The sequence below is a fragment of the Phocoena phocoena genome, chromosome 5 (assembly GCF_963924675.1).
Source record: "Phocoena phocoena chromosome 5, mPhoPho1.1, whole genome shotgun sequence".
NCBI lineage: Eukaryota > Metazoa > Chordata > Mammalia > Artiodactyla > Phocoenidae > Phocoena > Phocoena phocoena.
Window position 1 is genome coordinate 103,719,210 of NC_089223.1, and position 12,727 is coordinate 103,731,936.

The following is a 12,727-nucleotide window of genomic DNA, read 5'->3' on the forward strand; positions in this document are numbered from 1 at the left end:
TGAATAGCTAATAGTTAAAATTAAGGATGTTAAATCACAAATTGAAAAGAAAAAGATAAATAATCCAATAGAAAACTAGAGAAAAGATATGAACAGGCAACTCACAGAGAAGAAAATGCAAATGACTGATAAATACATGAAAAAAAATCCACAGTCGGGCTTCCCTGGTGGCGCACTGGTTGAGAGTCCGCCTGCCGATGCAGGGGACGCGGGTTTGTGCCCCGGTCCGGGAGGATGCCACATGCCGCGGAGTGGCTGGGCCCGTGAGCCATGGCTGCTGGGCCTGCGCGTCCGGAGCAACGGGAGGGGCCACAACAGAGAAAGGCCCGTGTAACGAAAAAAAAAAAAAAAAAAATCCACAGTCTCATTTTTAGAAAGAAGTGGCATTTCAACATGACTTGCACTTACATGAATTCAACCATATGTACTTGGCAAAATATTAATGCAAACATGCCTGCATGAATGAATAAATAAATTGGATGAATAAAGAGAAAGAAATAAACAACAATTAAAAAAAATGGGCAATTCTATTTGCCATTCTATCAACAGATACTCCAGGATGATATGAAAGTGCCTTTCTTCCCAGGGCCTCAGAACAATGAGAACACTTTTAAAAAGAATCACTTGTCATTAATAGAAGGTAGCAAAAGAGTACTAATAGAAGGTAAGAAAAAGTACTCTGAAAAATTCAAATGAAAACAAAAGAAGAAAAATAGAAACTAGTATTCTAAACTTTCCAGCTAGTAACTGTTGCCTTTTTAAAAAAGTTAAAAACTAGAATCCAACTGATAGTTTCTGAAGTAATCAGGTGGATTGAAAGCAAATAGGAAAAAAAAGTTAATTTCACCATGAGATTCAATACTATTTAATGCCATGATCTTATACCAACTAAAATCACCTACAGCTATAGCTCTGAAAAATATCAAACTGTTAAAACAGTTACATAATTATAATGAGAATGCATTAATATCTATTAATGAAATTAATGAAATTTATGAAATCATGCTCAATTACATGTTTTACAGTTCTAGTTACTAATCAACGGTAAGTGCTTACCTGAAGATATTGACTATACACTTCTGCACTTGTATAAAACAATTGCAAAACATTAAAATTTTTTGAATTACTGATTTTTAATGGAAGCTCATCTCTAACTTACTTACATTCAATCAAAGGATAATATCCTTAACTCTCTATGATTCTTTATCCATAAAATGGCAATGATACTAATAGTGCCTCTCTCATAGGGTTACTGACAGGATTAAATAAAATACTATATTTAGAACAATTAGAACAATGCCTGGCACACAGTAGGCTCAATATAAACATTTGCGATGATGACGATGACAGTATACTACAAATGCCAAAATGATGACATAACAAAATAAACCTGATTTTTACCGATGAGTATGGCAAGTCCATTTCCATACTTTCTGACTTCTGAGAGTCTATGTATTTCTGTAGCTTCTTAATCTGGTCTTCCTTTTCTCTAAGCAGCTCTACTTTTGAACTTAGTACATCCTAAAACAATTAAAGGAGAATGAAACAATTTAATTGGGTTTTAATTCTAAGGAATTAAAAAGAAATTATATTTAATAGTTTAAATTGATAGATAGTAAAATTCAAAACTTTGATATTTAAAGAATATAATTCCTTCTATTTTCTGAAATATGCTCAATTACATATGATATATGTTTTATAGTTTTTGTTCCTTATCAATAGAAATACCAACATAAATGCTCACCTCAAGATCTTGATTATACACTTCTGCATGCTTAACTAAATTCTTTAAGTTGGAAATTTCATGAATTAGTTGCATCTGTAAGAGCATGTGAACAGGCAACAGAGCAAACCAATAGTTAATAAAGCAAAAAAAAAAAAAAAAAAAGATAGCATTCATTCACCGCTTTAGAATTACCCAACACAATAAGAAAGACTGGGAGATCAGTCTAGTTCAACTACCAGAGATCAACCGTTCAAGCTACTGCAATGAAGCACCTCATTATTTAAAAATAAATAAATAACTAAAACCCAAACTCAACCGACCAAACAAAAAAAATCCCCAAACCCCACAAAACAAGCAAATAAGAAAAAAGCCTAAGCATGACCCCCAAAACAGTTATGTCATGTTAATAAAGCTACAATAAGGTCAAAAGCAAGTTAGTACCCACCACTGTATAAGATAGAGTGGTAATCAAACCTTTATAAAAAACATACTTTAAATAGATTTTTGTTTTGGGTAAGCTAAGTGCAGAAATGTATTTATTCTATAAGATTTTTTTCTCTTCCCATAAATTATCCACCTAGCTTTATACTGGCATACTTTTTAATGAGTTGTGACTTGGAATTTAGGTTTGGATTATGACAGTTTCATGTGGTACCTTTCTAATATTATTATAAGAAAATAGTAATATTTTCTTCACCAAAGCTAAAGAGATATGTATGGCATTATCAACTATTACCTTGCTGGTTTATTCTACAGGAAATACTGGAAAGATGATGTTATTGCTTTATATTGTTCAACTGTCTAAAAGTATAAAGAATACTTAAAGATACAAGTACTTCTATTAAAGTTTCCTTTTTATCAAAATATCTGTAGCATTAAATATTTGAGTACCAGAAACTTCTGTGTTCAAAAGGAGTAAACTACAGCTTAACAAAGATAAACATAATTACCCTGAGAATTATTTAATCATTATCAGATGAGTCCTTAAAGAGTAAAAGGAAATTCTAGCCAAATGTAAGGGACTTACAAAAATAGCACCTTGTTTAAATAATATTTTCTGGATGTCTAATTCAGTCCTGACTAGTTTTAGATTTTAGACTAGTGCTGGTTTGACATTCGTATTTTAGGTCGGCATGAGTCAACAGAAATATAATGTGAGCCAAATTTATAATTAAAATTTTTCTAAGAGCCACCTTGAAAAAAAGTAAAAAGAAGCAGGCAGAATTAACTTTAATATAATTTATCCAACCTAATATATGCAAAATATTATTTCTTCATCAGTATTAAAAAATTAATGTAATATTGTATATTCTTTTTTTCATACTTAATTCACTTGAGACCAGCCCCATTCCAAGTGCTCAGTTGCCATATGTGATGAGTGGTTACCATTGTTCCGCAAAGTTTTAGACATCTGTATTGATTATAATTTAAATTGGCTCTATCTTTTACCTTTTCTTCTGTTTCTAACTTTTGTGCAAGAAAACCACATTTGTCAGAAATGAAGAACTAAATAATCAACCTTAATCTTTGAAAACATCTAGAAAGGAAAGTTCCCCCACTTCTCATTTGCAATCACTCTTCATTTTAAGTACTGGTTCACACAGAAAAAGATTAAGTCACTTTTGAAAAGAGCTGAGTACACTCTCCCAATGATGTTTAAGATGCAGAGCATAGAGAAAGTACACGATATGATAGGGTTAATCCACTGTTACAAAGAAAATATTGCATATTTCAACTGTAATTTTTAGCAGGTGAAATGAAATAATTAACTTCTTAAACATCTCCAAGTTGTGAAAATTATAAAATTAAATCAAGTTAAAATAGGTAGAGAGATGAAATTTCTCTTGTTCCCTGATCGTGATAATACTTGACCTTGTTTATTCCTTTCTCTAAAATTACTATTTAAACATCTTATATTACTGTATCCCCACTTGAAAATTATCCACAGCTTTAGTGATTTTTGACAAAACCCTTAGGAAAATAGGGCAATGGCCACATGTTCTAAGGCCGTAATATGACCTTTACTCCGTTTTGGTTAAACTTTTCCCCAAAATGTAGGTTTCAGAATATATTTTGTTACATACACCTACACTTGTATTTGTAGTTTAACATGAAATACATATTGTAAAACTGTCTTTGAACAGAGTAAGTTTATATTACTTAAACTTTTAGGTTACCTCACAGAACCTAGAATTTCAATGTGTGTCCAAGTAAAAGTAAAGAGAATAGGATTATTTTCCCCCTTAACTGTAAAAAGAAAAAAAAAAAATCGAGATGTGAGATTCAAGGTATATATTCTGTGTTATTTTGTAATCTTTTCATGTGAGTCAATTCAGTGAGCTTTGATTTTAATAATTAATTGAATGTATAAGTGATGTAAGAAAAATTAGAGAAATTACTGCTACACATATGCCCAAAGGTAATTTTATACCGTATTTTTTATAAGATATATACAAAAAAATTAGGTGAGATTTTGGAGTTAGAAGGGGACTTGGCAAACTCCCGATCTAACTTCAAAGAGGAAGATACACAAAAACGTAAGCCCTGAGAGATGTGATGACTTGCTCAAAGGCTTGCCAATAATTCGTGACAGGCTCAAATCTGTGGTGAGCTAATAAACAGCAGAACTAGGGCTTCATTCCAGGTAGTTTGCTCCAGAGACCGTGCTCTTAACCACAACACTAGAGCATCCCCTCTCAATAAAACCGTTTATGAAGTCTACTGTTCTTTTCATGAAGTTTTACATTCTGTGAATTCACAAATTTTAAAACAAATTAAACGAAAGTCTGTAGAGAAGTTATAGACTTTTGCCTCTCAGGATATAATACCTATGAAATGTAGGAGTAAATGTAATTTGTAGGTAGAACAGAAATAATAGTTTTGGCACAGAATTTTTTTTTCTTTTTAAAAAAGAAAAGTAGGTGAGAAACTTTGATACTGAGGAAAAGGAACTGTGTCCCTTTGGGCTCTCCATACAGAAATAAGTAGCTGCAAATTAACTCATGTTTTACCTACATCAAAACATCAGCTCTTATTTTTGAGGGGATTCGTGGATCACATCACAAGTCTGATAACAGCTATGGATTCTTACTCCACAAAACTGAATATGCACTCCAAAATTCTATAGAATAATTTCATAGGGTCTATGAACTCTAGGTTATAGACTCTCCACACTAAGAAATTGCTTGAATTCTTCTGGACAGTTACCAAGTCCCCAAAGTCTGATGGTTTATGGATTACATTCTCTTAACATGTAGCCTAATACTACACACTTGAAAAATTTAAGTGATCCATTTCATTTCTAAAAATTCCATTAAAATTATTTAGTATTAATTATACTAATTTTCACAGTAACTTTCTTATATGGAAAAAGAAATGTGCAAAATTAGCTTCCCTAGCTATTCTAATGTTCTAGCTATTTAGGAAAATATTTTCTAAAGAAAACAAAATCCATTAATAGGTAGTATCCATATATAAAACATTCAGCAACATATTAAAATTCATGTCGGTCTCAGTAGGAAATGGCTACGTTCTAGGCAGGACTTCTGATATGTTAATAAATTAAATATTTTAATACACAAATTATAAGGAAATAACTTCTTCAAGACAAATCCATCAATAGGCACATTCACCAAACCTTCCTAAAGATGTTCTTAATTTCTTCTTCTTGTGCATAAGCACAAGTGAAACAAATATGATACAACTCTTTTAAAATAGAAATAAATTATTTCTCAAATTCTCTAAATTGTGTATACATATGGAAAATGGTTGGATCCCCAATATCTCAACCTTAGAAATACCTTTAAGAGAATGATACTTCATTTCAATGTGTGGTTTTAGTTTAGTTTCATATTTCCACATCCTTTACCTCGTGATCTTTCTCTGCTTTTCTTTCTAGAGCCTCAAATTCATCCAAATCATTCTTTTCTTTTAATTTCAATTCCATTTCTTCATTTTCTCTTCTTAGTTGTTCATAGTCTAACACCAGATTATCATAGTTTGCACGAAGTGAACTCAATTCACTTTCTAAGTTTTCCTATTGCAAACAAAACCAAATTTTCAAGTCAGAGAGAATTCCAATCATATATTGTTTGTTTCCTTAACAAAATTTGGATTAACCAAATAATTAATTTAACCTTGAATCGTTTGTTGGTTTAGGCCATTTTCTTCTTCAATAACTTTTTAATGGTCTAGCTTGATCCAGAGTAAGATAAAGGATCTGCATTTTGGTAAATTAGCTAACTTAGAATAGAAGACGACTATTTTGAAAGGGTTAAAAATTTTAAAAAAAATCATAAACAAATGCTCTGTCTGTGTCTGACTAGAAAAGTTGAGTCAGAAGTAGGAGGTAGCGCTCATAATGGGATACAGATCCTTAAGCTCCTTAGTAATAAAGCTGATAATTTAACTCTCCACCTGTCTGACTACTATATTATTTCTCAGGTAGCTCTGAATCTAGGAAATGAAACTGAGGGATTATTTATTGACCTTTAAAACTCTAGTGGCCTTAATTAGAAGCAAAACTGTTACTGAAATTAAGTCAGAGCTAGAAATGTGTTACAACAACAATAAACCCCGATAACAAATGAATTTAAAAAAGAGTAAAAGGATAATACTCTGTAAAATACATTTAAGTTACCTGACTTAGTAGCTTTGTTGCTGGATTCCACTCTATCTCAGTTAATGTATCAAGAGTGTTACTGAAAATATCAGACTCTGAACAGACAGCTATAATTAGAGGGAAAAGAAATTTATCCATAAACTTGTTATTAAGTTTCTTAAAACTCAAAGATAAAAAAAAAATCTGATCAGAGGTAATAAACTCAAATTAGCTAATATGTGCTCACAGTATGATCATAGCCAAGAATACATTAACAATAAATGTGATCATTTAAATTATTATGTCAATTAAGATTACTGGTTAGAATGAGTGATAACATACGGGGTCCTTAATACAATATAGGTAAAAAGGACAAATTCTAAATTTGAGATTTGATTACTTTAAGTAGATTTAAAAATGCCCCCCAAAATATTTATAACTATGTTGGAGACATAATTTTGAAACGGATTCCTGTGTAAACGCCATCCTTTCAAGGTTAGCAGAGTTTAAGGCTGATGTTTGTTATATGGATACTAATTTAACTGGATAATGATTAGATTAAAAACATGTGTTTCAATTATAATGCATTATTCTTAAGAAATCTAGAAATAGAGAAAGTCATGAACTTTCACTTTCTTAAAATTACTTATTTTTATCATTATCTCCATTGTAATTACACCTAAAATACATACATTTTATTTAAATGTGTTTATCACATTAATTGAGTTATAAATAAAGTCTCTCTTTATAGGGATGTTTTTATAATTAAAAGTAATTGAAAAAGTACTCACATTCATCAATTTCTCCTAAAGTTACAGCAGCCTTATGTGTTTTTGTTGTTACATTCACTGGCATATTGAATTCATTTACATAGTTTGAGTCCTTCATTTTGTTAATTTTGCCAAGGCACCAAGTAACTCTTCGTTTTTTTTTAGCCTGAAGAGAAAGAAATCAAAATTACCTCACACAGATCTGGGCTCAACATCTTAAAACAAGGGAACTAGTTTCCATTTTAAAAAACCATTGGGACTTTCCTGGTGGTCCAGTGGTAAAGAATCCACCTTCCAATGCAGGGGACGCAGGTTCGATCGCTGGTTGCGAAACTAAGATCCCACATGCCGCAGGGCAACTAAGCCTGTGCTACAACTACTGAGCTCCTGCGCTTCAACTATAGAGCTCCCACGCTGCAAACTACAGAGCCCACGTGTTCTGGAGCCCACACGCCACAACTAGAGAGAGAAAACCTGTGGCCACTAGATAGAAGCACTGCAACAAAGAGCCCACGAGCGGCAACAAAAGATCCTGCATGCCTCCGTGAAGATCCTGTGTGTCGGATGCAGCCAAAATAAATAAATAAAAACAAATAAACAAACAAACCAAAAACAAACAAACAAAAAACCCCATCAACTTGGCAGAATGTTTACTAAATCTACTTTAATATCTTACCAGTTTAAGGATAACCTGAGATAAGAAAACATATTCAAACTTTTCAAATCAGTATTTAACCCCATAATAAATTTGATGAAACTACTATTTAAATTACATATTTTATTAGAAGGTTTACTTATAAGCTTTTCTGGAATGTAACTGAAAGGAATCGGTTGACTCTCAACTCTTCAAGTAACCTGCGGGTATACGGAAGGGACAGCTGTTGCTGCCCCCTTAGAGCTACCAAAAGCACATTTGGGTGCCCAGTTCTGTTTCCCTCAGTTATCTGTTCATCTGTCATCTTCCCTAGCTCCTTCCTCTTAGCTGTACGAATGCTCAAGCCTATTTATCTGCTTTTGAGTTTTAAAAAAAACAATCCCTTGCCTCCTCACTTCTCTCTAGCTACCATTTTCTTTTAGTTTCTACATTGTCTTCTTCCTCATCATCTATCTACTTCTTCCTCATCCCTTCAGGGGCATTTCTGTCTCCTGATTCTTATCCCACCCAGCTAGCTGTCTTCATCTCTCATTCTGCTTTGCTGGTTTCTCTTCCCCTGCCCACTTCCTAAGTGTTTGTGTCTTTCCATATTTCACAGCTAGCATTCTTCTCTTGTGTCTCTACTAGTACAAGCATTATCTCATCTTATTTGATCCTCTCAACAATCCTCTATTACTACATCCATTTTATAGTTGAGCTGGGTGTCCAGAAAGTTTGGAGAAGCTGAGTAGAGTCATACAGCCAACTGGAAGCTGAGCCCATGCCTGTTAACTTCAGAGCCTATCCACCAACCATTCTACTGCATTGCCTGTCAACATTATCTGCTGTCCCCAGAATATTCTGCACGCTTTCATGCCTCTACCACATACTACCCTTTTGCTTGAAATAGCCAGCCCTTTCCACAGCCTGCTCTGCAAAAACCTAGTTGTATATACATGTTTGACTCCAAAGACCTTCACCTCAACTCCACGTGCTCCCGAAGCCACTCCTGGACCTTGTCATTATCTCAAACTCATAAACCCAGACCTGCTCTTAGTACAGTGGCTATCCTCCACTTTCTTGATCCAGTTAATCCCATTATAGTTACTTAGCTTACAAGGTACCTTACTTTATTGCTGTTTTTCTCTTCCTATCATAGATTCCATAGATCATCACTTCAACCACGTTTTTGGGTCAACAGCCTCAAATTATTTGACCCAATCTCTGTTGCCCAAACCTGTTCCAACACAGTGTACACACAGATGAATTACACTGTCTTTTAAGACTTTATCAGCCTCCTGAACACTGCCAGGGCATACAGTCAGAAGACTGGCTGCCACCATCACCTGGGGCCTTAATGCTTCCCAGTAAGACTCCTTTCCTCCTCGTTGGCTTTCTTTTCTATTCCCTATAAAGGCTATACTATTTCAAACTCTTAGCATTGTCTATGAACTTGTGTCTCCACCATCTCCTGCTATCACAGCAGAAAAATTAAACTTCCTACTTCAGAAAGACAATAAAAGCCTAAACTTACAAAAGCATTACCTGAACTGATGCCTATCCTTTCCTCTGTCCTTGTTATCATGAATAGATGTTTCTCCTTCTAAGGCCAGACCTTTCTACTGTATTCAAGATCCCATCCCTTTGGGTCATCTCAACCCACTGCAAGGTGGCTTTCACTACCAACACATAACTCAAAATTGCTTTTGCAAATGAGCTTCTTATTTCTAAATCCAAAGCATTTTTATCTATGTGTATCTTATTTAACTTCTCAGCAGAATGTGACACTGCTGACCACTACCTCTCTGAAATACTCTGTTCCCTTGGTTACCACATTCAGCTGGTTTCCTTCTAAATTCTGAGCTAAACATGGGTTCCTTCAGGGATTCTTCTTTACTGCCTTTACCTAAAAAGTTGTTGTTTCATGGGGTTTTGTGTTTGACCCTCTGTTTTTTCCATTTTCGACATGCTTCCAGAGCAAGCTCACCCATTCCCAGGACTCTAAATTGGATCTGCAGTAGTTAATGCCAAATTGATACCTCCATGTCAGACCTTTCACATTTTCGACTGCCTGACATCTTAAAATGGAGACGTCCTGAATCAAACACTGAGCAGCTCCACTGCTCTTCATTCAGTGTTCCTCAACTCAGTGAATATGCTACCAGCTACCCAGAAAGCCTAGTAATGCCAGCAAGTCATTATGGATACCTCCTTCTCCCTTTCCCTGCCTCTTGTGTCTACATAATCACAAAATCCTGTTGAGTCTACCTCCCAAATAGCTCTCCAGTTTATCCAATTTCTTCCACCTCCAGAGCCACAATCATTGCAGAGGCCCACTCTATCTGATGCACATAACAGCCTCACCTTCCCAAAATGCAATTCCGATTATGTCCCATACAAGGCTTTTCCTTGTCCTTAGCCTAATGCAACATTCAAGTCCTTCACTGAGGTTTTAAAATGCTCCTGCCACCAGAAAGTCCAAGAAATATACTGTTTTCCCACAATTTTAAGCTTCTGTACATTTAAGTGTCTTCCTGAAACACCATTCCTTACGCCTTCCACTGGGCTATTTCCTACTCATCACTCAGTCAACAAATTGATCTAGAGCATCTTCTAAATACTTAGAATGGTGACCTGAACATAATGTCTATTAATAATTATCTTAATAGTATATATTTATTGAGGATTTGCTGAGCAGAAAGTATAGTGTTAAGCATGTACTGTATGTTACCTCACTTAATTCTCACAACAATCCCATGAGGTGGGGATCAAGCTATAGATCACAGATAAGGAAACTGCAGCAAAGCGTATTTGAGAAATTGCCCAAGGTCAAGTGTTAGGAACTGACAGAACAGGGATTCAAACCCAGGTAGTTCAAATCCAGAGGCTGTCCTCTTAAGAAAATATCTGTTGGATAAATAAATCCCTACTCTAGTAAAAACAAAAACCACAAAAACTGGAAGCCAGAATTTTGATCAGTATGTTGATCTATATTCTAGATCAATTTCCTGATACTAATATTTCTGTTTCTTTAAACAGAAAATATTCCCACATACTCTAGACATCTGTGGTTTCCAATCTCTAATTAATTTTATTTGAAGTTCTTAAGAAGCATATTGCAAATAGATTCCTTGAATATACTCTAGACTCTAAACCATGAAAGACTCCAAATAGCCAAAACAATCTTGAGAAAGAAGAGCAAAGCTGGAGGCATCACGCTTCCTGATTTCAAACTGTATTACAAAGCTATAGCAATCAAAACAATATGTATGATAGTGCCATAAAAACAGACACATAGACAAATGAAACAGAATAGAGAGCTCAGAAATAAACCCTACACATATATGATCAATTAATTTACAACAAAGGAACCAGGAAGATACAATAGGGAAAGGACAGTCTGTTCAGTAAATGATGTTGGAAAAACTGGACAGCCATATGCAAAAGAATGAAACTGGGCCACTATCTTACACTATACACAAAAATCAACTCAAACTGATTAAAGACGTGAATGTTAACACCTGAAACCATAAAACTCCTAGAAGAAAATATAGGTGGTACGCTTGAATCCTTGAATTAGGACCTCTACATTAGGGATCAGTATTTTTTAATAAACCTCTTCTCTTAGGTGTTTTGTTGCTATATAGGTAAATAGCAACACAAAAGTTCTGGGTTTCTTGAATACACTGTATCAAAAGATAAGAAATGCATAACTATGTAATAAACACATAGGAATACCCGTTCTATTCTCTGTATACCAAGTTTAAGTTGTCATCTTTTAAATTTTACCTTTAATTCCTGTTGTGATGTGAGGGAAGAAGAGGTCACCAGCATCCGTGTTAAGTTTTGAATTTTCTCAATCTGCACTTTTTGAAGTAAATCTTTTTCTTCCAAAAGTTGTGCCATTTGGTCTTTTTCCATTGCCTGGGCTCGAGTCTCTAAGGAAACCTACAGAATGTAATATTGGGTTATGTTAATAACAAACGTAGCTAGATTTTAAAACTTCGAAAGTAGCTTAAAAGAACAGAATAGAAATTTGTATGTGAACTAAGAGAATTTTAATTTTATTGAAATAAAATATACCCTACCTGCAGAACACCAATACAGTTACCATAATCAGTAATTTCTCAAACTAAAAATAAAGTCAAATATACATTTCTTCTCATGCCACTATTCTATATGCCATTACAATGCTGTTAAAGCAATTCTATTAGTTGCCTAAAAATATATAAATAGTAGGCAGAGAAGTCAAAAGCAGAGATTTGAATACCTACAGCAAAGGAAGAGATGTTTTCATAAGACTACCATTTGATATTTTAGCTTATTCCTAAAAAGATCACTAAAATGCAAGATTTATATAAAATAGAGGACCATAATAGTTAAAACAAACAATGACAAGTGATTATGCTATCTTATTAGATTGCTATCTCAGGGTTGGAAGAAAAATTCAAGTTAACGTGAAACCAGAGAAAGTAGTTTTAGGCACCTATACATAATCTCTCTTTTTTAACCTAATTCCCTATGTATAATTTGTGACAATTAAAAAAAAATTATCTCCACTTGGCCCATTTGAAAATATCAAATTTTCCCCTTTGAAAATGAAAAACAAAATCTAAAATAACTTCAAGAAACCAAATCTTTCAGTTTATAGTACACTAAACTAAAATTTTTATGAGTTGATTTCTTCTTAGTTGAAAGCTGTTTTAAATTTAGGTTGCAAAACTCAGATATTGATGACTTAAGAATCTCTGGGCGATTAGGTAGATCTCAATTCTAAATCTGTCCCTACTCTTTATTGAAATACATGGTTCACACATACCTCCTCTAATTGCTTTTTAAGATCCATTATTTCTTTTCTGTATCTTTTCAGGAGAGCTTCATCATTTGATACCTCGTTAACGTAAGGAGTATTCTTCATATATTTAGCAGTGCTGGCAAACTGGGAAAAAATACAAGAGTGTTATGTGCTCCACACACAAAAATTAAGTAAATTAATA

At 33.9% G+C, this 12,727-nt stretch overlaps 1 protein-coding gene across 2 annotated transcripts in view; it reads right to left on the bottom strand.

The window, feature by feature from the left end:
* Nucleotides 1–12,727, bottom strand: part of CENPE (centromere protein E) — a 73,987-nt gene that overhangs the window by 45,964 nt on the left and 15,296 nt on the right. The window contains exons 12-18 of one of the 2 annotated variants that reach the window (XM_065877401.1): nt 12,550–12,669; nt 11,520–11,678; nt 7,118–7,262; nt 6,366–6,454; nt 5,595–5,762; nt 1,745–1,819; nt 1,402–1,521 (exon numbers count right to left, since the gene is read on the bottom strand). In XM_065877401.1, coding sequence (XP_065733473.1) covers nt 1,402–1,521; nt 1,745–1,819; nt 5,595–5,762; nt 6,366–6,454; nt 7,118–7,262; nt 11,520–11,678; nt 12,550–12,669 — 876 coding nt within the window. The remainder of the gene's footprint in view (nt 1–1,401; nt 1,522–1,744; nt 1,820–5,594; nt 5,763–6,365; nt 6,455–7,117; nt 7,263–11,519; nt 11,679–12,549; nt 12,670–12,727) is intronic. The other variant, XM_065877402.1, reaches the window with a different exon arrangement.